This window comes from Nelumbo lutea, chromosome 3, assembly GCF_056320005.1.
Source record: "Nelumbo lutea isolate HS-2025 chromosome 3, American lotus-T2T, whole genome shotgun sequence".
NCBI lineage: Eukaryota > Viridiplantae > Streptophyta > Magnoliopsida > Proteales > Nelumbonaceae > Nelumbo > Nelumbo lutea.
The window spans coordinates 110,644,602-110,667,494 of NC_142686.1; the positions used below are offsets into that span (position 1 = coordinate 110,644,602).

A 22,893-nucleotide genomic window follows, 5' to 3' on the forward strand; every position below is an offset into this window, starting at 1 on the left:
GGGGCTTGGTACAAAGGCAGCTTGTAGAATCAGGAATGCATAATGTTTAATGTCACATTAACTATTTGAAGTAATCCAATTGTGAAAAAAATAAAGAAAGTAAGAGTTTATGTGCTTGAATATGTTTTATATGTTATGTTTGATTTTATTTTTAAATTTTCATTTCAAATATGCTTTACATGTTATGTTTATGTATTTAATTTGAGATAATAGGCTTTTTTCAAAAATTATTTTAAATTTTAAATTTATATTTTTAATCAATAGTGTGTGTAATATTTTTTATATTTTGCATTTTTTGGCATTTTTGAAAATTTTTAGCATTTTTTCGCCTTGTTTCAAATAGGCATGCGCTTTGTGCCTCAGGCGCAAAATAGTCCTAGCAGTTCTAAAACAGTGTAGGATGGACTTCATTAATTCTTTTAGACATTTATGTACACTATGTAGTTACCATATCATCATCATCATCATTCTCATCTAAGTCTTATTCCAGCTACATGGGGTCAGCTACATGAATCTTGTTTCACCATTCCATTCAGTTTAGTACCATAACATGAAAAGACAATCAGGATCCATGACCATAAGAGTTTGGCAAAAGTTTTATGCCAGCTGCCGATCTGACACAACCCTCCTTTATTTGGGCTTGGGACTGGTGGTGTAAGATAAGCTCACATTTGGTGGAGTTACTTAGTTACTACATATGGGACATATAATCATGAGATGGAGTAGGAGCCCTCTATTTTCTTTGTCCTGTGAACCATATTAGATAAGGTTCCTTTTTTTTTTTTTGGAAAAGGTAAGGTAAATTTATTCATTCAAAAAGGAGTTCTGAATAGGGAGCATCAGTGACTTTTGAAAATTCCCCCTATTCTACCCTACTGGTCCCAATTTTTCTTCTGTAGACAGTTGCAGATCTTTCAATCTGATCAATCTTTGCATTGGTTTTTCAATGTACCTTGGTGTTTTTATATTTAGTTATATTATCCATTTTTATTTATTCTTTTTTTTGGGGGGGTGGGGGGTGGGAGAGGCTGCGGCTTGGTGCTAACTTTCTGTGATGTGTAGTTATGCATTATTCTTTCTTTCTCTCCTCTTTTTTGTGCTGCATAGTTTTTATAGTTATACGTTCATTCATTATTTATTATTTATTGCAGCATCTATAAAGCTGTTCAGAAATCTAAAGGTTCAATAGATGGGATCAACCAAATTGCACAGGTGTTTTGATTTGCTATTTTGCCATTCATAATATCTGGAGAAGCTGGAACATTAGGATTTGTATTATATTTGGGCTAACTTTATATAATCCTTTTTATTTTTTATTATATCATCATGTAACAGCTTCGTATCATCATAAAACCAAAGCCGCGTATTGGAGTAGCACCTTTATGCAGTTCGCAGCAGGTGAATCTTTGCTGAAAGTTATTTGGTTATGTCATTTATGGTGTGTGTATATATATAGACACACACACACACACATTATTGTTTTCTCATTATTGTTCTACACACAGATTTGCTATCATGTTCTTGGGCTTGTCCATGAAATCTGGACCCCCATTCCTCGAGCTGTGAGTATAATTTGCATTTTATTATGCTTCTTTTTTCTTTAACTTTGACCACAAGAGCTGAGCAGAGACATAAATATATCCTTTTGTTAGATGAAAGACTACATTGCAACCCCAAAACCTAATGGCTATCAAAGTCTTCATACGACAGTGATACCATTTCTGTATGAGAGCATGTTTCGGCTGGAAGTTCAGGTAACTTATGCCAATTATTTTTTGAAAACCAGCAGTTTCATTCTTTCAATCATTTCCCTCTCTTTGAAAAGAAAATAGTGATAAGGGAATAAAACTTTGTTCAATGTATTTTGATCTTAAAAAGTTACTTGAATCTTTTATGCTGTTGTGTCTTTATTAGTTAAAAAATATTCTTTTTCATCTCTGGTTTTATTTACTTTTTTTGACAGATAAGAACCGAAGAGATGGATCTGATAGCAGAGAGGGGTATTGCTGCGCACTACAGTGGGAAGATATTTGTTACTGATTTAGTTGGACATGCCATGCTTAAGGGAAGAAATTTAAGAGGAAAAGCAGTCTGTCTGAACAATGTGAACATTGCTCTTAGGGTATTTATGAATCATCCTTTACCAAGCTAGTGGTTTTTCTTGATTGGTTGTTATTTGTAACCCTTCAAGTCTCTGACTTGATTGGTTATCTATGGATGAATTGGTTTTCAATAGATTGGCTGGCTAAATGCTATTAGAGAATGGCAAGAGGAGTTTGTTGGGAACATGAGCTCTAGAGAGTTTGTTGATGCAATAACAAGAGATCTATTAGGGAGTCGTGTCTTTGTGTTCACTCCAAAAGGAGAGGTAGGATAACAGTGTCATACCATGCATGTTATATGAAAGCATTATAGTGTTTTCAAGTTTCTTACTCTTTTTCTTCACTTTTTTATACAGATCAAGAACCTACCTAAGGGAGCTACAGTTATTGACTATGCTTATATGATACACACTGAAATTGGCAATAAAATGGTTGCTGCAAAGGTTTACTTTTAGATCCCCCTCTGCATGATTGGCTTCACTTTGTATTGATCTAATATTGTTTCTGAATCAGGATTTTAGTAACTTTTTCTGATGCAGGTCAATGGTAATCTTGTCTCTCCCATGCATGTACTTGCAAATGCTGAAGTTGTGGAGATAATTACATACAATGTTAGTATTCATCTTTCTCTCAGAATTGCATGTGCAATGCATTTTTACAAGGGATTATCTGTGTGTGTGTGTGGGGGGGGTCTCAAAGAGACTAATACTCGTTACCATGAATTCTAAACAAAAACTAATGTCAGATGAGCCCCTGGACCTGGTAGCCCCCACATTATGCCTTGTTTACCAACCTCTTCTCTTGCCAGATGGGGTATTATATTTTTATACTTGTTTTTTTGTATTTGTTTCTCTTATTGATGATTTATTTCTAAGAACTTTTAATTTCATGTCCCAATGTGGAAACAAAGATAAAATAGATGTCAACGATTAAAAAAACGATGCCTGTAGTTGTTACTATTTATGTCTGCTTTTCTCCACCTTTTCCCATATATGAACTCATGCCTTATCACGGAGTTATCCTGACCTAATCTATTATTTGCTTGTGCTTTCTTCATCTCAAAGAATGGAATGACAATCAATATTCTTTCATACTTTTGTGTATGAACTAGTTACTTTTGTGCTTGTATTTCTTGAACTAGTTTTTATTGGTTTTATATATTCTGCCCCTTACTTTTGTGCTTGTATTTCTTGCAGTGTTGCTTCAAGTAGGCAAAACAATATATTAGAGTTGCAACTTACAAGTTAAAAGTTGAACTTGAAAGAACTGAAGGGGGCAGAGCCCCTATTTTAGATCAACAATACATAGGGAACAAATACTAAAATAAAAGAAGAAAATGAAAAAGAAAAGTAGGGGGTGGAGCCCCTGTTCTAGACCCAGAAAAGCTGATGAAAAAAATACTAAAATAAAAGAAGAATATGAAGAATAAAAGAAGGGGCGGAGCCCCTGTTCCGCCCCTGTTTCAGACACCAATAATGAGAAAAAAAAAGCTGAAACATGCAGGAAATTTAAGAACATAAGAAGGAGGCGGAGCCCCTGTTTTAGTCCAATAAAATGATTCAAAAAACTTGGAGAAAAGATACAAAAAGGAAGTGGAGAAAACGGGGCGTAACCACTGTTTTAAATCAGGAAACAGAGAAGAAAACTGATTAATTCACCTTCACTTTAGAGGATTGTGTGGGAACGTTGGAGGCTGTTGTTCTCTCATCTTCCTCAGTTTGATACTTCAATTCTATTGTCAATGTGAAACCCTGGAAGATTAACTTTTTTTTACTTTCCTCAAAACAAAAGCATGATAACATGCAATAGGTTCTATTATAAAAACTAAAACAACCAATAAAATATTATATATTTTTTATTTTTTATTTAATAAATATCTGTATAATATATATATTTGCTTCAGCCCACTAAGCATGCGCCTAACATGGTTGGCATTTGGGTGAGGCGTTCTTTGAAAAGCGCCTAGTTGTCGCCTTGACAACTATGTTTGAGGTTTAGCTTTGATTCTCTCAACAAAGTAGGCTTATGCTGGTCAGAACTTAAAGAGATTAAATAATCAATAAAACAAATAAAACAGAATTGACAAGTGGGTGAAAATGAGCTTGAGTTTAATGGTATGTTGAGCAAATAGAAAGGGCTAGTGAGGATGGCTGTTGTGCTAGTTAGAGAGTACTGAAGACATTTATTTGATAATACAAAAGATATGCAAAGGAAAAGAAGGGAAATGATGGGAAAGCAAGAGGAGGAATTACGAAGTTGAGTATATAATTCGAAATGTAAGAAGCATGTAAGAACAATAAGAAAAACAAACCTGAAATAATAAGACATTGATTCAGTAGACTAGTATTCATTTATTCATCAATTTCTCGAAAATGTGATTACATGGGTTTCTATAGAGAATTCAAAATCTCTTTCTTATGATACCCAGATACAGACACGGACATTGGACACAGATATGGGAAAAAGGATATGACTACCCGTTTTCTAAAATCTTAGACATGGATATGGGTATTGGTATCCATGTAATATGCTTATTATCTAGTTTTTTAAGCTAAATGCCATTTTTAAAGACTTATGTCTTGCCAAATTTAATTTTCTAATATGTGTAGATTTTATATAGTATAATATGTTAAAACATTCATTTTACATATTTTAAAAGTGGTAAACTCTACCAGAATGACTAAAAAGGGTGGCAGGTCTCCGGGATGACTAAAAATGGAAAGTTTACTGGTTGGTTATTCCCTTTGCAATCCTTTGGGCTATATGGTTTGAGAGAAATACCAAAATTTTTGAACAGAAAACTGCATCAAAAGCAGAAGTCATCAATATGGTGGTGGGACTTATTAGAGATTGAATCTGTTCATAATGTATTTAAGGAGGATACTTTTGCTGTTTCTTGTTCCATTTTGCAGTGATGGTGGTGATATGGTCCATCCCTTTAAACCTGTGGACAGTGGAGGCTTATTGAGCACTCCTCTTTGGATGAGGGATTTATTCTTCTAGTTGCAGTTGGGCTCCTATGTAGAAAGGGAAGAGGTTATATATTGGGATATGCTCCCTCATATGGGTATGTGGTGCAAAAGAGTTAGGCTGTTTTAATAGCTTTAATTTTAATAGATGTCAATAAGCGAATTTTCTGTATTGAGAGTATTAATGATTTGAACCATGGGGGAGGCTAGCTCCAAGAAGGCGGTAGTGCTTGTTGTTCTTGTCAGTTCAGATATGCCAAGGGGCATCTTCTCATCCCTTTCGTTAAAATATATTCTAGGAATGCTTTCTGATGGTGTGTCTGCTAGATCAGACAACTGGTCATTGTCCCTTATTATTCATGCAAAAGACCATACTATTGCACTGAATTTCTCATTTAGATTAATGCCTGGGAAGCAATCGGGATGACAGGAATCCTTGTACCATCACTGTAGGTATATTGTTCCATGGTAGAGCCTTGCATAACATCATCTTTCACTTGCAATCTTTTCTCTCAATGTAGGTTACTAGGTTTTGTGCCTTGTCTTCTCTTCCATTTCTTTTTTCTTTTCCATTTGATACATATTCTTACCATGTTCATTATACTAGAAAATAATCAATTTGTGGTGTCCAAAAAAAAGCACTCAAGCCAATCACTAAAAGTTGCTTGAGGAACTAGTTGGAAACATATTAGTGATGTGGCAATTGGCAAGGCATCTTTTGTACATTATGGTACTTGGTATGATCAAAACCTTTCTCTTAAAACACACTGAAGACAGATAGTGGTTATAGCATGGCTTAACAATTACACTAAAAATTTAACCATGCAACATGATGTGGCACCCTTGTACAAGTATCTGGGTATTATAGCTTAATACCATCCATCATCTCAATAGACATCGTGCTTCTGGTTCAAAGTATCTTTTCCTTGTGTGCCAAAAATATTTTGATTTTTCAAGGGAAGCAACTATCCTTTTTCAAATGGTCATTCTTTGAAGCATTGTTGGTCATCTCATGTCATAATTTTTGAAGCACTGCTGGTCATATCATAATTTATGTTGTTTCTATTTAGGCTCTTTCTAGCAAATCTGCTTTCCAGAGGCATCAGCAGTGGCTGCAACATGCAAAAACACGAAGTGCCCGACACAAGATAATGAAAGTAGGTATTCTTGTATGGTGATATTACATCGCACTTCCATTTTTGTGTCCTGCTGCTTCATTAATCAATTTTCTGTCCTCTTTCTAGTTCTTGAAGGAGCAAGCTGCACTCTCTGCTACTGAAATAACAGCAGATGCTGTAAATAACTTTGTTGCTGATATTGAAGATGAAAGTGAATCAGAAGAGGTAGAAAATTCTCCTAATGTTAGCAAACCATTGTGGAAGAAGATTCTCACTAATGTTGCGGAGCTCTCTTCTTTAAAAAGAAGCAATGATGATGCTCAACACTTTCAGAACGGTAAAGTTGGAGTCCCTAAGGTCAATGGGAAGCATAACAAGAACGCACAACATATGAGTTTGAAGGCCAAGGGAGAGTTTCTGTCACAGGGAAATGGTATTGCAAGGTTGATATATGCTAACATCCCAATGTATAAGGAAGTCTTACCTGGTCTGGAAAGCTGGAAAGCTGGCAATATCACCTCCTGGCACAACCATGAAGGACATTCAATCCAATGGTTCTCTGTAATATGCATAGATCGGAAAGGTCAGCTTCCACTTTGTTGATAATAACCATGTCTAGCTATTCCCTTTTTTGTTAAGCAATGTCTGGTATGCCTATGAAGAAGGTATCTACCAATGGCAAATTGTTTCTTGTCATCTGAAATGCAAGAGTAGGAACCACCATTCAAAAGTTTCTCTGAATTAGATTTGCACCAAAGAAATATACAGTAATAGAAATAGCAATACCTCCATATAGATCTCGGTTATATTGTCTAATGATCTGGTTGGGACCTGTCATATGTGGAGTATCCATTGCGTCTGCACCTTGAGTATCAGTAGGCCATTTGATGGTCCTTGGGTCCCAATTACCTCTATTAATATTTCACCATTCATATTAAAACTGTAGCTGACCCCATATAGTTGGGACAAGGCTTAGATGATGATCATGATAATTAATATTAAAGCTTGTACTTCTACCAAAATTTCAGGTATGATGGCAGAAATTACATCAGTATTGACAGCTGTTGGCATCGCCATTTGTTCTTGTGTGGTGAGTAATCGGTGATTAGAGGGTTTTTTGCTTGTTTGCCAGGAACAGGAAGCATTGCTTTTCCTTGATGTTATAACATACGTTTTCCATGAGCAGGCAGAGATTGACAGAACAAGGGGAATGGGCGTCATGTTATTTCACATTGAAGGGAGTTATGATAGTCTGGTACGTACAGCAAAAAGATTTCATGTTTGTGCCATGATACTATCCTGCTTTATGATGCCCGTCTGAAAGATATATCTCTTTATTTGCTCTCAGGTAAATGCTTGTTCCAGTGTGGACCTGGTTCTTGGTGTTCTGGGCTGGTCTACGGGTTGCAGCTGGCCAATCTCATCAGACAACCAACTTTTTCTCGAATGCTAAAATATGCAACAAAGGTTACCAAATTTATATTCTTGGAGGAAATTTTACGAGATGAGCATCATATTCTCTTTTTTATTTTCCTTGTATCCTTGAGGCTGAGAAATCAGTGAGTTCCACGTGTAGATTGTGGGTGTCGTAGTTCCTTGGTTTCTCATTTTTTTTTTTCGTTTAGAGCTCAAAGAGAAGTGATACATCATCAGCTAGTTGAGTGACTCTGGAGTAAGCGGACTGTATATAGAGGAGAGGAGTGGTAATAGAAACTTATGATAAGGAGCATCATACCATGTCGGACTTTATATACTTGCCTCTTTCTTGGATGGACATTTTAGACAACAACAGGCTGCATAGAGGTATTTCTATTTATATTAAAGTTGAATAGATGGATATCATCATATTTGATTAAGATGAGCACCATACAACTTTGTGACCTTCACTGAGCCACTCTTTAAGTTTTAACTAACAATCTAGCATGCACTTACCGCATTAACCCTAAATTCTCTGTTTTAACTTCTGGGGAGATAACTAATAAGGCCATCGACGCTCTCATTTCGTTTGGTCCTTGGCAGCGTTGCTTTTATTTGGTGGGTGGGGTGTTCTGTACTCTGTAGGTGGCTAGGTGCCAAGAGGATGGATTCAATTAAACAGTAAGCAAAGGGGCATAGAGAAAAAAAGCAATGAAGGGCAAAAATCCAACTCCCATGATTTTATGATCTTTATTCACAATTTCGTAATTAAATCCATTGGTAACTCGCTAAATTGCAGGATGGGAAAATGGGTGTCATTTTAAGAAGATAAACTGATTTGGCAGATATAATGGGCAAGTAAAAGCAGCAACACCGGCACCATAAACCACAGTAGGAAGTTCAGGAACCTTGATCTTGATGGTGAATGAACCACTGTTTCTTTTTCATTAAGATTCTTCCTTTCTGTGCCTGTAGTTCCATCTTCCTCTGTTATCGTTTCTCTTTCTTGTTCGTCAATCTTTTCTCCAGAAATCAACAAGTTACTCTTAGTCCCCTTGAGCTCCAATGACTCATCTCCCACTCCCAGGGTCTCAACTGGCCAGATCGCCTCGGCGTTTGAATCATTGGAAGAATCTCCTATTCCTTCTGAATTCCCTTCGACCAACTCTTCGTCATCATCGTTGTTGTCATCGTCATCTTCTTTTTTGAGTTGCATTGATGATGAAGTATCTTCAAGGATCTTTACAGCTGGGACCATCTCAAATATCTCTTTTACTGCATACGCATCTACTGATGGAAGATGATCCTCTACATGGTTTTCCTCCCAATCCCAGCCAATAACGTTGTTTGGGTTGGGCAAGGCCAGTCCTTCCAAAATTCCAGCACCAAAACAACCCTGGGAGATATAATCAATTTCAAGCTCTGACAGGTTTTCCCATTTGTCACCGATAATCTCCTTCCCGCCATTCACCCTCAAACTGGGCTTATCTTCCTTCAACGTAAAACCAAAATAAATAAATACAATTTGGAGTGTTTAGATGAACTGTGCTAACATAATAGAGTTGAGATCTTCTGCCAACAAAACATCTTGTTTTAAACACGTTCCAACCCTCTACATTCTTGGTCTAACACTGTACATCTCACCATGAGACTGAGACCCACCATAAAAGTGGGACCTGTGTAAGATCACGTTGGTAAAGGGTTGGAATGTGTTTTGTTAGCAGATGATCTAGACTCAACATGATATGTGACATCCAGGAGTGTTAAAAAACCGAAAAATCTGGTTAACCAAATTGATCCATTCAGTTTTGATTAATTTAGGGGATGTTTGGAACCGTGGCCGTTTAAAAAAAAAAACGGTGCCACGTCAGATCCACATAGGCGTTTCAACAAACGCCCATGTATCTCATTGTTTGGTTCAGCCGATTGTTAAAAAATCGTGCATGCCTCGAAAATTGGGACCCCAACGTTTCATGCATCGGTGTCCTGTTTCCCCCAACGGTTGACTGATGTGTATCCTATGTGGTGCTTACCTGTCAGTACATACATGAAAAATGGTGATGAAAATCACGTTACCAAACAGCATAGTGTTGCTCACTGCCTACGTGGTTGAAGCGTTTTTTTTTTGTGAAAAACGGGTTTAAAAGCATGGGTGTTTTTTCTTGAAAATCGATCCCAAAAAGCGCCCATGATTCCAAACACCATGTTAAAAAATTCCAATTTATTGAACCGATTGATATATATATATATATATATACCGAACAATCAAATCGGTCAAAAACTGAACTTATCAACCGGTTAGCCGATACCCGATTGGTTTCAATTGAATCTCGGTTCATGATTTTCAAAAATCAGTGATACTGGTTCGATTTCAAAAAAGACCCCACGAAAGCACCCCCTAACCCACATCAAACTCCTTAGTGGTGGGCATAGGATGATGTCATTGATGTGGCATATCTTAATTTATACATATACGGGCTACACACCCCAATCACCAACCAACACATCAGCAATCCACACTGTTACCAGATCATGCATGGCAGCCGACGTGTTTATTTGTGATTGGAGATGCATTATCCCTGTTACAGATGCTATAGACAGATAATCCGAGTCACACCCTTCTGCAGTTTAGCATTACCAACACGAGATTCTGAATCGCCACCAACTCGGAAAAATCAACATGGATCGAACCGATTGTCGACACCCATTCTTCGCTGCTGCTGCTGCTGCTACCACTACCAATTAAGAATCAATCAAATTATTAGAAAGGATGAAAACCAAGCGTATAGATGATAATTTTACACGAGTAATCGACGCATATACCATCCATGGTGATGTTCATAATCGCATGGAAATGGAGTTTCCAGAAGAGAACGAAGCCCTTCCATTCCTTCATCTTTGCTGCAGTCGCAGTTGCTGTTCTTGCATGGCTTCGTGGGTTCTTCAGTTGTGTCTTTGATGCACTTCTGATGGGTGGTGGTGCGGGATGGTATTATCTTAGTTGTTCTATTTTTAATAGCCGATATCAGAGCTGCAGAAGCTATGACACCACCCAACACAAGAATCCCACCAAACCCACTGCCACACTCACCACCCTTGAGCTCCATCGTCATCATCTTCTTCTTCTCGTTGTCATTTCGTTGATTCAAGTTGCCGCTGAGCTCCATTGCTCTTCTCCTGTCGAGGTTCACTTCCTGACTTTGCTTGGTTTGTCTTCGCTAGGACCCAAAGCATACATAGAGATTAAATATAACAATTAGGTGAGGAGGTCTAATTAATGTTTCGATCAGAGTTTGAAGCGGACAGCTTCGGCAGATCCGCTAATTGCTGGTGTTAGTGAGTGGGTTTGTTCAGAAATACTCGCAACCGAAGATTCTCTCACTTCACGATTAGATTAGACCGGGTCTGTAGAACTCGTGGAGCAGACCTGTACCAGGGACTCAGAGAGAGAGAGAGAGAGAGAGAGAGAGAGAGAGAGTGCATGGTTCCCACCCTAGACCCTACCATCCGATACACCCCCTATCTCCAGATTAGTTATTCCCCAAGTAAACGTAATTTGATCAAAACCGTCGAGTGCACGTCCCACAAAATCTAATATGTAATTTCGAAGCAAGAACCAAGGCTTTTTCTATCCATCCTATGTTGCAACCTTGGGATTTGCAGTGCCGATCTGGAGTTACGTAGCTCCGGTGATAGTAAGCAGCACTAAGAGTGCTGACCAGCTTCAACATTTTGAGCCGATCACAGGATGCCCCTGCATGCCCCGTGCTCTGCTAGCTCAAACACTTGTAATGAGATATAGGCAAGGTGCGCTAGCTTTGCATCTTGATGGCATTACGGTGAACAACCCTGCATCTGATATTGAACAATAGCTCAAGATTATCTGCACCTAAAATTCTAGTTTAGACCTTCATCCTGGAATTTCCATTTATTTGTTGCCAACACAACACATCTAGAAAAACCAAAGCTTTAATTTAGTTCACTAAAGAAGCTCACTCTGAGATCAAAAAATCAACTTGCTGGAGGTTGCAGGTTTAATGGGTATACAAGAGCCTGCAAACCCATGTCGTCGATGCTATAGCACCCTTTCATGTCCAAATCCGACAGCCTCACTGGCTCAGCGCCAGCGGGCAACCAATTCAACATCCACTCCATAAGTTCAATAGCAACGATTTAATTGATTAGGGTGCATTTGATAAGAGTTTAAAAAGCAAATGCACTAATGTGAACGCAAATTTGTTGAAGAATGCACCAACTGATGGTGGTCAGTTGGTAGAATATCTGATAGCTAGCAGAGACTTAAGATCAAATCACCGGGGTTGGGGTGTTAAGGAGACCCCAGTTGTGTAGGCACATGAAGCAAAATGACGAGTGTAAATACAAATTTCATGGCTGGAACTAATCTATTTTACACTAATCAATTTTGAGCGTAAAGTTTGCTTTCATTTTACTTTTAGTTTACTTGTATAAGAACAATTAAAAAAGGGTTAATTTTGAGAAACTACTTATATATATCTTAAACTCTTAAAAACAATTTATATGTACCTTATTATTGATCTTTTCAAAGTTAAATCTAACAATAAAATTTAAAAGACAAAAGTATCCCTGATTATTCATTAAATTTTAAAATATGCCATGTTTTTTTTTTCTTTTTTCTTCTTTCTTCTCTCTCCCTCTCCTCCTCCTCCTATGGGTTTAAAGATCAACCTCATCATTAACTGTAGTCGGGCATTCACCTTGATCAACAACCAAAGTAGAAGAATTTGAGCTCAAAGCAGTAGGTGGTGAATACATGGTGTGACATCCTGACAAGGGTTTTCCACAGCCATGTGACTCTTGACAAGGGTTTCTACTGTTAAGGATGCAACCATGTGTGTGCTAACAACATTAATTGTTATCAGTTTATTCTCTTATCTTGTTTTCTGTTTTCTGGCTAACCTGTGTAGTCACTTACGTATTGTACTTAAACTCAAATCACTTCCATTATTTATATCATCTGGACTTCCCTAATAAACATAAAACGAGGGAGTTATCTTTCCGTTCAACATCTGTGTTCTATCATCTACAGGACAGAGAGACCAGTCTCTTCATATTTCACCAATGATGTTGATCTCTATTGTCATGTCAAGACAAACAGCAACAGCGGTGCTCATGGATGGAATCACCTATGAACTCTTTACACTTGTTGCTGTACACCACTCACCCATCTCGGAAGGTATGTGGAATCATATCCAAGATGTCAAATACACTCTTGTGTGTTTGGAGGTAAACCTATTGAATATTGATGATTAGATTAAAAAGCCAAGACCAAGCTCGAGGCAAAGCTAACAATAAGCACCGGTTTAGAGAACGGTCCCAGTCTTCTTTCTTCTTCTCATAAAGCCACGACCAAGCTCCCGATGAAGATTTGCCCATCGTTTTGAAGATTTGGGGCAAATTTGGCATTATAAAAATTTTTGGAACGTGATGGTAACAGTTTTAAACGGTGTGACGATTGGGGCCTTGTTTATGCTAAGTGAGGCCGATGAACAATTATATATATATATATATATGTGTGTGTGTGTGTGAGAAAGAAAGAGAGAGAGTTGTTTTTAAAATTTCAGGGTTTATAGAGACAGTTACTCAAATATACAGACAGGGTATATATAAATAATCAACCCTTAAAAAATCAAATTTACTTTTATCCCCTGCAAAAACATATTCTTGCCCTATAGCCAAATACCCATGAAATTGAACCAGAGTGCAAATTCACTTGGGTTTTGCATGTACACCCTTTAAGTGTAATAAAAAATAATGACACCAAGTGGTGTTGGTCATGCTTAATCAGCTTAAGATGAACATCGCAGTGTAGTACCGTGTTGGATATCCTATATTCCTATATTTAAGAATCATTATAGGCACTAATGACAAGCATAATGCCAAGGGCGGTCAGAACTTTTAGGTCCAACAAGTGCCAGCTCGGAATTAATGCCAATTTACGGACAGGTATTGGTGTATAAAATAGGGGTTTTTGACATTTTGAATGCTTATAAATCTGCAGTAAAATCCAGAAATCTACATTGAATCTATTCATACTCTGTAGATAAAAAATAAATACTTGCTTTGATTTTGGTGTAAGTCATAACTGTTAAATTTGATTAGTTTATCCTTCATTTGCACATACATGTGCATAGCATGTTGCTTTACAGTAGTTCTAGAAAAAGAATATAATGTACCATGTATACGAGTATGATAAGTTGTTTACCAAGAGAAATGTACGAGTAGAATATATACTTCTCTCTCAAAAATAGATTAAAATGGGGACTAAAGTATAACAAAACTTATTATGAAGAAATAAGGTATAACAAAAATAGATCCTCAACATCCATTATTGACAATTCGTGTCCTCCACTCCTCCCGAATTTCAAGGGAAAGAGAACAAAGAGAGAAGCCAGTTGACATCTAATCCGATACAAACAGATTGAGAGATAACGAAAGAGGGATCAGTTGACAACATCAACGATTAACTTGCGAGACTTCAGGACAGACCACTTCAAGCGCCGGTAATAAGCAGCTTGGAGAAGTGCGAGTGACAGTACAAATATCCATTTGAATCCCATCTGCATTTGGAATGCTCGAAAAGTCTTAAGGCTCAGTTTGGAAAGAGTAGAAGTACAAATATGTATAATGCACATACATACAAATTAATACAAAATACAAGCTTTTGCACTCTACATATTGTGAGCCTACTTGAGATATAACGCGGTTTGGACAAGTCACCCAACTTACCAGTTTCCTCTCTTCCATTTCCGGCTCTGCAGCCCATGACAAAAATGTCACCACATCTTTTCCCATCTGCACCAAGTTGTGATAAAGAATATTAGCTTCTCGTAACTTCATGTGTATAAGCAAATTAATTGTTAACAAAGATTGCTGGATGGGCTAGGATAATTTACCTGAGATTCTGTTGCAGGTGTACCATCTTCATACTCAACAGCACCATCAATAAGCATTTTGGGCATAGCAATTGCTCCTCCAGGGAAGTAAGGATTATAATGCAGCCCTTCTCGAATCTAGTCTCGCAATTAAAGGCCCGGTAACTGGTTAATAAATAAGAGAGCGATATGTTCCACCAGTGGAGAAACAAAATCCTCAAGTGATAACCAAAAGATTAAATGCACTCAAATTGCAACAAGTTAATCCAACACAAAAATCAACAACCATAAAATAAGGATCGACGAGCCAAAAAGCAACAATAATTGGAATGTCATCATCACAATCAGGTGAAAGAGATGACTAAACAAACAACCTCCATCCAGCACATCAGCACATAAGAGCACAAACATGTGATCAGAGTGATCAACAACATGGTATTCTTGATGATGCCTAAGGTATGGAAAAATTAAATAGGGCTATCAACTACTGAATTTCAGGATATATCGTGGGAGACAAAATGAAAAGGGTTGTCTGATAGCCCAGGACCCAGGCTGTCCCTCTTGGACTAAAACCTTTTAGGGATCAACAAAATACATGCTAGTTAAGACTGCAAGCCCATGTACAAGCACCATGTCATGTATAAATTAGGGGTGCAAGTTGGGCACCCAATTTGAAGAGTTTACACTGCACCAGGCCTTCGAAATTTTAATGATACGACTCCCCAATCAAAGCCTTCCCAAGTTGAGTCCCTGGTATAAACCCCCAAAAAGTCTAACCTCAAGTTGCATTATTTTGCAGTCATCCATCAACATGATGCCCTCATCTGACATGAAATAATCTTTGTCCTATACTCCCCCTAAGAGGAGCCATGACAGCCTCAAAACGTCTAACTTCAGGTTGCATCATTTTGCAACCACCCATCAACAAAAACAGAAGACTGTTCACATGAAACAATCTTCAGCCTACCTAGTAACAATCATTCTGGCATCAACAAAGCCAGAAGACGCATGCATTATTTATGTTAAAAGAATGTGAATTCTTAAGTTATCCTTCTTTACATTGCACTGTTGCAGAATGTTCTGCTTCAACAATTTATGTCTGTAGGCAATACTAACAGTATTACACTAATTGAGCAGCTTAATTGCAAATTCACTGTACAGAGTCCACAGGTCAACTTCTTACAACTATATTCAATATTAGAAATGGTAACCACTTCTTCATTCAAAAATAGACAAAGAAAAGGCAAAAGAAAAACCAAGATCTGACAAGTGACAACATTTCAAATAAAACAAGAAAGCAGTAAAAATTTTACGGAGATATTCACTAACTGCAAATTAATTATTTAATTATTAAACAAAATAAAAAAAACACTAAGTCCTCGGGTTAATTGCATACATCTAAATCATAAATATCGAAACTGATTTCTTTGTATGTGGTGTAAGCATCAAATAAATAAATAAAAACAACACAATTCTACCTATCATCATCCAAGCCTTATCCTAACTATAAGGGTTGGCTACATGCCTACATTTAGGTCTTTCAAAGGGTTGGGTCTAACCAGCAGAACCAAACGAGCCAAACCGATTGTGCAGATTCTGGTTCCAAAGTTTTGTTTCCCGGGGTTGGTTCCAGTTCCATGTTTCCTGTCTCAATTATTATTGGATCAGCATTGGCATTAGTTGTCCTGAACCAATTCAGACCCAGACCAATTAATTATACATATATGATATATTATATGTCATTTTTGCAATATTAGTTGTAGTAATTGTCTAAAACTGTAAATTCAATAGCTTTATTAATACAAGGCAATGGATGGCATTTGAATAAAACCCTAATCTTTTGTCAATTAATCACTTTCTCTGCTTTTCTTCTCCTGTTAAGTGTTTCTCTTCCTCCTAACCCTAATCTTTCCTCACTCACTCAGTTTCTCTTGTACTCTTCCCCTGTTGAGTGTTTCTATTCTTCTCCTATCAAGTGTCAAAGCTTGAACTAACTGAGGCTACTCAAGTTGTTGTAAATGTATTATCTAATCAATAAGGTTTTGTTCTTGTTTCTGATCAAAAAGAAAAAAAAAAAAAAAAACCTAAGGCATCGAAGTCTAAGACTGAGAGAGATGGTGAGTTGTCGGAGACTGGCACCACCAGCATATCCAGCACACAGCAGTTGACACCCAATGGCCCAAATCATTGAGAACAGCAGCAGGCTAGACACAAGTTATCAACAAATCTCTGCTTTACCGGCTCTAAGTGACACTCTGCACACAATTGTTCATAATCTCTTTGAGATAATGATTCTTTAGCTATTTTGTTTATTTCTCTCTGAGCCATTGTAAGTATCTGTTCCTTCAAATGAGGATGATGAACAGTACCAAAGAACAGTACCATGTATATTTGTCAGCTATTTTGTTTTTTTAATCTTTCTATTAATATAATTGGTTCTTATTGGGTCAGACATGATCATCCCAATCAAGAATTGGTTCAGTACCAATTCTAATTTCAGAGACCCAATAGGGTCTGGTTGGGTTTTAGGTCTGCATATTTTATAGTCGGTTCAGGATGGATCTACCATGTTCTGAACCAGACCTGACCCATTGACAGTCCTAGCTACATGAGTCCTGTCCTGCCACTTTGTTTTATTTAGTGCATATCCACTGTTAAACTATGGGCTCTCTCTGTAGTTCAAAGTTCAGCCTATATTCTTTTTGGTCTGCCCCTAGCTCTTCTAGCCCCTTCAACTTGTAACAGATCACTTTTTTTTTATGGGAAACAGTAACTTTCATTAAGCTTAAAGGAAATTTAGTACAACTGTCACCTTGATAGGCAAGGTGACCCCTCAAAATAAAAGCAACTTACACACCCAGAATAGAGTTTCCTACTAACTCCTTGCTTTGCTAAGGTGACAGTCGTTGCAATTGCTGACCTTCTAGAGTCTAGAACATTACAATGTGCTTTAAGATCCCTTTTTTATAATTAAAAATTCATTAAGATTTCATTAAAATCAGTTAAGGATAAGCAACTATTACAAGCCTCCCAGAGGGAGGCACAAGGTGCAGCCTCACTCTTAAAGAAAAAACAGCACAAGAATTACAATTGAGCCCAACACAAGTGATCCCTAATTACCTCTTGCTTAGCTAGAGAATCAGCCAAAAGCATTAACCTCCCTCCCCACCCATTGTATAATCAAACTCATCTGTTGTGCTTCAAGTTCCTTTGTTAGGTTCTATATTTCCCTTACAGGCTGTCTAAGGGACCAAGTGCCCAAACTGTTTGTTTGTATCCAACCTACTTATTTGAATCTCATTCCACTTCTAACTGTTGAAAACCCAATTGTTTAGCCAATCTGACCTCCTGGAGGAGTGCCAAACTTCTACTCTTAGTGAGTCACCCAACCTATTGGGCCAGAGAAAAGGGCCAGAACTCTTCCTTCCACATCTCTAAAAACACCCCCAATTCCAGAGGGGGCAGGATTACCTACAAAGCTGCCATCAAAATACCCCAAATTCAGTTTTACTCCACAACAACACTAGTAAGAAGTGGAAGGAAGAGTTCTGATTAGTGTGAAACCGAATTTTGATGGGCCAAACTCTGACTTTTTCAAATTTTAATTTAAAAAGTTGACCACAAAAGATAGCTTATCAGTTATTTAGACTCTAGAACACATCCAAGGTTTTCTGGGCCAAAATTTTTCCATGAATCAGGAATGAGAAAGGAGTTTGGGGAATCATTTTCAGCCCCAGACTAACTTGCCTAAATAAATACATACAAAAGATATACTTTATCTCATTTTCTCATTAAGCATGAAATTAAAACAAAATTTCCAAATCTCACAAGTGTTTGTGATCGAAAATGAGTATGTTACATTTTCAAAAGAGAGAGAGAGAGAGTATGTTACCAACCTTCTATCCTAAAAAACTATATTCTGTGGAAGGTACCAGAATTCAAGAATTAGATAATAATCTATTCAATGAAAGAAGCAGAGAATTACCGAAATACCAGCAGGAGGATCGTGATAGCCAGTCAGAAGGGCAAACACATAGTTCTGGCCATTATGGCGGGCCTGAAAGGATAGAGTTGGAAACTACCAAGTTACCAGAAAGTTTTTATCAAAAGATATGAGAATTCAGAAGACTGGAAGTTACCTTGGTGATAAGGCTCAGATCTGGAGGATATGCCCCTCCGTTAGCAAATCTTGCTGCTTGTTCATTTGCATATGGCTGAGGAAAACGATCACTCAGTTTACCAGGGCGGGTAAACATCTCACCCTCATCATTAGGCCCATCAACCACCTCAATTTCTGCGGCCATAGCCTTTGTCTCCTCTTCAGTATATGCCACTCCAACAAGATCACGATATGAAATTAGAGACATTGAATGGCAAGATGCACAAACTTGTTGGTAAACCTGATGACCACGACGAATCCTGTCCAATATATAGTTATTATGCATAAGTGCTACATTATATTCACATAATCACGTAACTACTTCATATCATAACACAATGATGAAACAGTATAATGAAAATTTCCACACAATTATCATTTTATGTTCAAAGATCTTGAAACAGAAGAATGGATGGGTGACGGGAGTAAGAAATGCATGCTTCTTAACAATTAATCATTGGCATAAGTATTCAACACGGAGAAAACAATCATACACTCACGATGCATGATCATATGAACTGAGAATGCCTTTATGAGGCCAAGGATAGCTCGGACACTCTAAACCATGTTCTGCCTCATCAGCAGATGCTATCGTTGTGAAACTCAAAAGCCCAGAAGCACCTGCTCCGATAAGTGCCATTGCCCTTAGAGACCTCATGCCAGCAGAGACAAACCCATCTTGATCCTGCTTTGGGGTGGAGGCAGATAATGCTGGAAGAACCTGCAAATTATCATATAATTGCCATTAACAAAAAAATGCTGAAACTATTCTTCTGAGAATTAGAAATCTGATAAACCCGCTTCAGGTATTAGAGGAGTAATAAGAAATGATAGGGGAAACATTCTATTTAGTTTCTCAGGGCACATAGGTATTGAAAACTTGCTAATGACAAAATTGCTAGCCGTACCATATGAGTTAAAGTTTGATTCAACAGCTGGCTGGAATGAGTTACAAGTGGATGGAGACCGTCAAGTGGTGATAATATGGATGACTGAGGTAAATATGCACCATAGATACTAATATTCATGGTTAGATTAGGGCTCCAACTGCTAACCGGAACTTATTGTCAGGACTCAGGAGCATACTTAAAATAGCAAATACTTTGGCAAATTCTCTAGCTAGAACAGGAACCACAAGAGATAATCCTGTACACAGTAGTACTCCAGGCCCAGGAGAAGATATGTAAAGAACAATTGTATTGAAAGGACAGGAATAGTTTGATTGCTGCCGCCACAATTTGTACCCTGCTACCAACCTTTTGGATGGATAGCAAGGATTTTTTATGGTTCATTAATGAAATCCTCTTTACTGTTGCTTAATGCTTATAAAAAAATAGAAATTTGATAGAGTTCATACTACATCAGAGATTTAGAGGGACGTATAGCAACATACATTGTTGGCTGGCTGAAAACGAACTTCATAAAGGAGAAAAACAAAGAGGTGTCATATCCCAAAAATAATAAAAAAGACAAATTAAAAGGAAAAAGAACAAGAATAAGAACAGAATTAAAGAGGTTTTTGAGATATCCAGTTGTCAAGCCCTAGACTAATGCTATTACAATAACCTTTTTCCAAAAATGCTCAGAAGATTGATAACAATTTTGTTCCTGGAAAAAAAAAAAAGAGAAAAACAAATGAACAATTTCTTCACCTCAAGGAATAATAGATCAATCGACTTGGTGGAAAACATGTATGCAATGTTCTTTAAAGAAAAATTAGGGAGATTCTATACAAATCATCTCTCCCTCCCAAGGCGACCTTGTAAAAATAAGAACATTTTCTTCTTTAAAAGCAAGAAAGTTTTAAACAAAATACTATGTGCAAATGAATTTGGAGAGAAACGGTGGGTGAGGAAGGGGACAAGGAAGTGGCTTGGCATTCAATGTTCATCTTGATTTTGGATTAAGCATATGAACATGTTGAATAATTTTGTACATATTACTCTTTTTTTCATGTGTATATTTTGGTACTTTTAAGTATTAAATCAAGTCTACATTGACATTCTTTTTGAGCTGTATAAAGTTACAATTTTAATGTTTTTTTCATATTGGAACAGTGCACACCATTTTGATATATATATTTTTTTTGATAGGTCACCATTTTGAAATTTTCAAAATATAATCCATTTGAATGGTCAAAATTTTTTGTAGAAAAAATAATTACGAAGTTACAAATGTGAACACACCAATACCTAACTCAACAACAAACCAGACTCAGCACCAGGATAACAGAACATGTATGGAATTACAAAACACCAATACCAACAATATCAAACATAGAACATAATTTAGAATCCAAAAAAGATGGGATAGGTTTTCAACAAGCGGATGAGGTTGTAGATGGTAGGTGAAGAAATTCTCATCTACAAGTTGTAGATAATACCATCTTCTTTCTGAAAGCTAACAGAAATGTCATTGTTGACTTTAAAGGAAATTTTGAAACCATATTCAATATTACCTATCCAATATGCTAGACTAGATTTTACCAACCCAACTAGCATGGTGAATAGTTTCAGAAAGTCTTTTATGGGAAGATAAAAATCCAAAAGATAATAAGATAACTAACCAAATAGACACAAGTTTGTGTCAAAGAATGAAGATTGACTTAAGTTTGTACCCAAGGAACAAATCACTTAGAGTTAAATGGTTGTAGAGATCCTCATAGGAGTCGTGCAGTAGGTTGGTGATTACTAGCACACACAACCTTGACTCTAATGGTTGAGGGTAAAATATATAGTATTGAAGTTCCATTAGAATATTAGTCTCCCTGCTTTTCTTTCTTGTGTCTGCATTTAAGTGGTCTTCAAATGATTATTAAAAGAAAAGAAAAGTGATCTTCAAATCAAATTCTGGGAAGACTTACCATGAGGCAACCTTGAACCTCCCCACTATTGTCCTTCCCTCATCTATTTAATGTCCCTACTCTAAGAAAGGCACGATTGCATACCTCATTATTCTTCTAGTTTCTTCTATCTATTCTACTCCATGGAGCTATAATTTCTTTACAAGTATCAAAGACGTGGAGAAAGAATAGGTAGTTCAGAATTATTATATGTATTTATCTCTCAGATTGAATCACTAAATATATTCTTGGGTTACATTAGACTAAAATTTAAAAAAGAAAACTAGAAACACTAAATGCAATATAAATTAGGAAATGCAGTATAAAACAACTAAACAAGCGAAGAAAAACCAACGAAGTAGGAAGTACGAACTACAGAATGCCCCGCTCTGTAGTTCAACAGGCATTACTGAATCATGACTTATAACTTATTGCACGTAAGGAAACATCAATTCAAACAATAATCTCAAGAGACAATAAATCATCATGGTCATTGGCCGATGGAACAATCAATGTACGACAGGGTAAAAGTAGTTACTATCAATTGTACCTGAAGCTTATAATGTTCTATTGTTGTATACAAATCGATTATATCACTTGTAGGATTTCATTTCAAAAAACAAGTCTTGATTAAACTAATTGAGATCATCGTAGGCGATGCCTTGGAAAGTATAGAAATCAAAACGAAGAAATGAAAATAAGAAGAGAGAGTCTTACGGTATATTGGGACTGAAGTTTCCTCCTCAGCAATAGCTGAATCGATCGGCTGACAGCCATTTGATTAGATCCTTTCTGTTGATTTGTTCGGCCAAAAACGGCAGAATCAGAAACTAAGATCTGATGAAAATAAACAGAACTCGACGAGATCTGATGAAAACCATATTGAATTAGCTTACCTGGAAGGATCGACTGAGAGACTCTGAGAGGCAACCTGAGGTCCTGAACCTCGCAAGGGATGTGATTATGTGAGCCCCCTAATTATCGATGGAGAGCTAAGCCAATGGTGTGGTGGAGAATGGAGAATAGAGAAGGGTAGTTTTGTCTACTAAAACAGAGCGAGGGCTTTTTCCTACGACCTGCACAATCACATTGTGCCACGTCTTCAATATAAGAAAGGGGAAAATCCATAAACCTCCTGAAGTTTTTCCATAAATTCTAAAACATCACCGCACTTTTAATGTAATCCTTAAACATCCCCTGTTGTCTTCACCGGGAAAAAAAATATAAAAATAAAGGGCAAGTTTTTTAAAGTACCACTAGTTTTTAAGGAAATTGATATACTCACCCCACTGTTTAGAAATTGATTTAAATTTACTTCAATTCACAAATCTTTTCCTATTGTTAGTGTTTGTTAACAAAAATATTGAAAAGAC

At 37.0% G+C, this 22,893-nt stretch overlaps 3 protein-coding genes across 5 annotated transcripts in view; 1 reads left to right on the forward strand and 2 right to left on the reverse strand.

The window, feature by feature from the left end:
* LOC148867597 (putative GTP diphosphokinase RSH1, chloroplastic) overlaps positions 1-8,045 on the forward strand; it is a 29,524-nt gene extending 21,479 nt beyond the window's left edge. For both annotated transcript variants that reach the window (XM_088981008.1, XM_088981009.1), the window contains 13 exons: positions 1,152-1,212; positions 1,336-1,398; positions 1,506-1,562; positions 1,653-1,754; positions 1,964-2,122; positions 2,237-2,368; positions 2,459-2,545; positions 2,642-2,713; positions 6,142-6,228; positions 6,316-6,772; positions 7,218-7,279; positions 7,376-7,444; positions 7,538-8,045. In XM_088981008.1, the coding sequence (XP_088837134.1) occupies positions 1,152-1,212; positions 1,336-1,398; positions 1,506-1,562; positions 1,653-1,754; positions 1,964-2,122; positions 2,237-2,368; positions 2,459-2,545; positions 2,642-2,713; positions 6,142-6,228; positions 6,316-6,772; positions 7,218-7,279; positions 7,376-7,444; positions 7,538-7,642 (1,513 nt within the window). In that variant the 3' untranslated portion in view covers positions 7,643-8,045. The remainder of the gene's footprint in view (positions 1-1,151; positions 1,213-1,335; positions 1,399-1,505; positions 1,563-1,652; positions 1,755-1,963; positions 2,123-2,236; positions 2,369-2,458; positions 2,546-2,641; positions 2,714-6,141; positions 6,229-6,315; positions 6,773-7,217; positions 7,280-7,375; positions 7,445-7,537) is intronic.
* A 272-nt stretch (positions 8,046-8,317) lies between these two features.
* LOC148867598 (uncharacterized) lies at positions 8,318-10,835 on the reverse strand. 2 transcript variants are annotated; one of them, XM_088981011.1, is made up of 3 exons: positions 10,429-10,835; positions 10,244-10,331; positions 8,318-9,097 (listed from the first exon to the last, which is right to left on the reverse strand). In XM_088981011.1, exons 1-3 carry the CDS (start codon positions 10,770-10,772, stop codon positions 8,426-8,428), a joined length of 1,104 nt encoding a protein of 367 aa, XP_088837137.1. In that variant the 5' UTR covers positions 10,773-10,835; the 3' UTR covers positions 8,318-8,425. The 2 variants fall into 2 exon arrangements, with proteins under 2 accessions (XP_088837137.1, XP_088837136.1); XM_088981010.1 differs by having other exon boundaries at positions 10,244-10,340; positions 10,429-10,834.
* A 3,031-nt stretch (positions 10,836-13,866) lies between these two features.
* LOC148867599 (cytochrome c1-2, heme protein, mitochondrial) lies at positions 13,867-22,670 on the reverse strand. The gene is made up of 8 exons (XM_088981012.1): positions 22,417-22,670; positions 22,238-22,312; positions 19,179-19,399; positions 18,659-18,938; positions 18,505-18,576; positions 14,541-14,657; positions 14,374-14,439; positions 13,867-14,204 (listed from the first exon to the last, which is right to left on the reverse strand). Exons 2-8 carry the CDS (start codon positions 22,295-22,297, stop codon positions 14,088-14,090), a joined length of 933 nt encoding a protein of 310 aa, XP_088837138.1. The 5' UTR covers positions 22,298-22,312; positions 22,417-22,670; the 3' UTR covers positions 13,867-14,087.
* Positions 22,671-22,893: the final 223 nt, after the last annotated feature.

Bases quoted from the DNA above. Each gene is read 5' to 3' on its own strand.
- LOC148867599 (XM_088981012.1), bottom strand. From the start codon at position 22,297: ATGGCTGTCAGCCGATCGATTCAGCTATTGCTGAGGAGGAAACTTCAG. The intron at 18,939-19,178 runs GTGAGTGTATGA...TATATTGGACAG, and splicing joins AGTTCATATGATCATGCATC to GATTCGTCGTGGTCATCAGG. The intron at 14,658-18,504 runs GTAATTCTCTGC...TTGCGAGACTAG, and splicing joins ATCCTCCTGCTGGTATTTCG to ATTCGAGAAGGGCTGCATTA.
- LOC148867598 (XM_088981010.1), bottom strand. From the start codon at position 10,772: ATGGAGCTCAGCGGCAACTTGAATCAACGAAATGACAACGAGAAGAAG. The intron at 10,341-10,428 runs GTATATGCGTCG...CTTAATTGGTAG, and splicing joins TATGAACATCACCATGGATG to TGGTAGCAGCAGCAGCAGCA. The intron at 9,098-10,243 runs GTAATGCTAAAC...TTTACGTTGAAG, and splicing joins CGATTCAGAATCTCGTGTTG to GAAGATAAGCCCAGTTTGAG.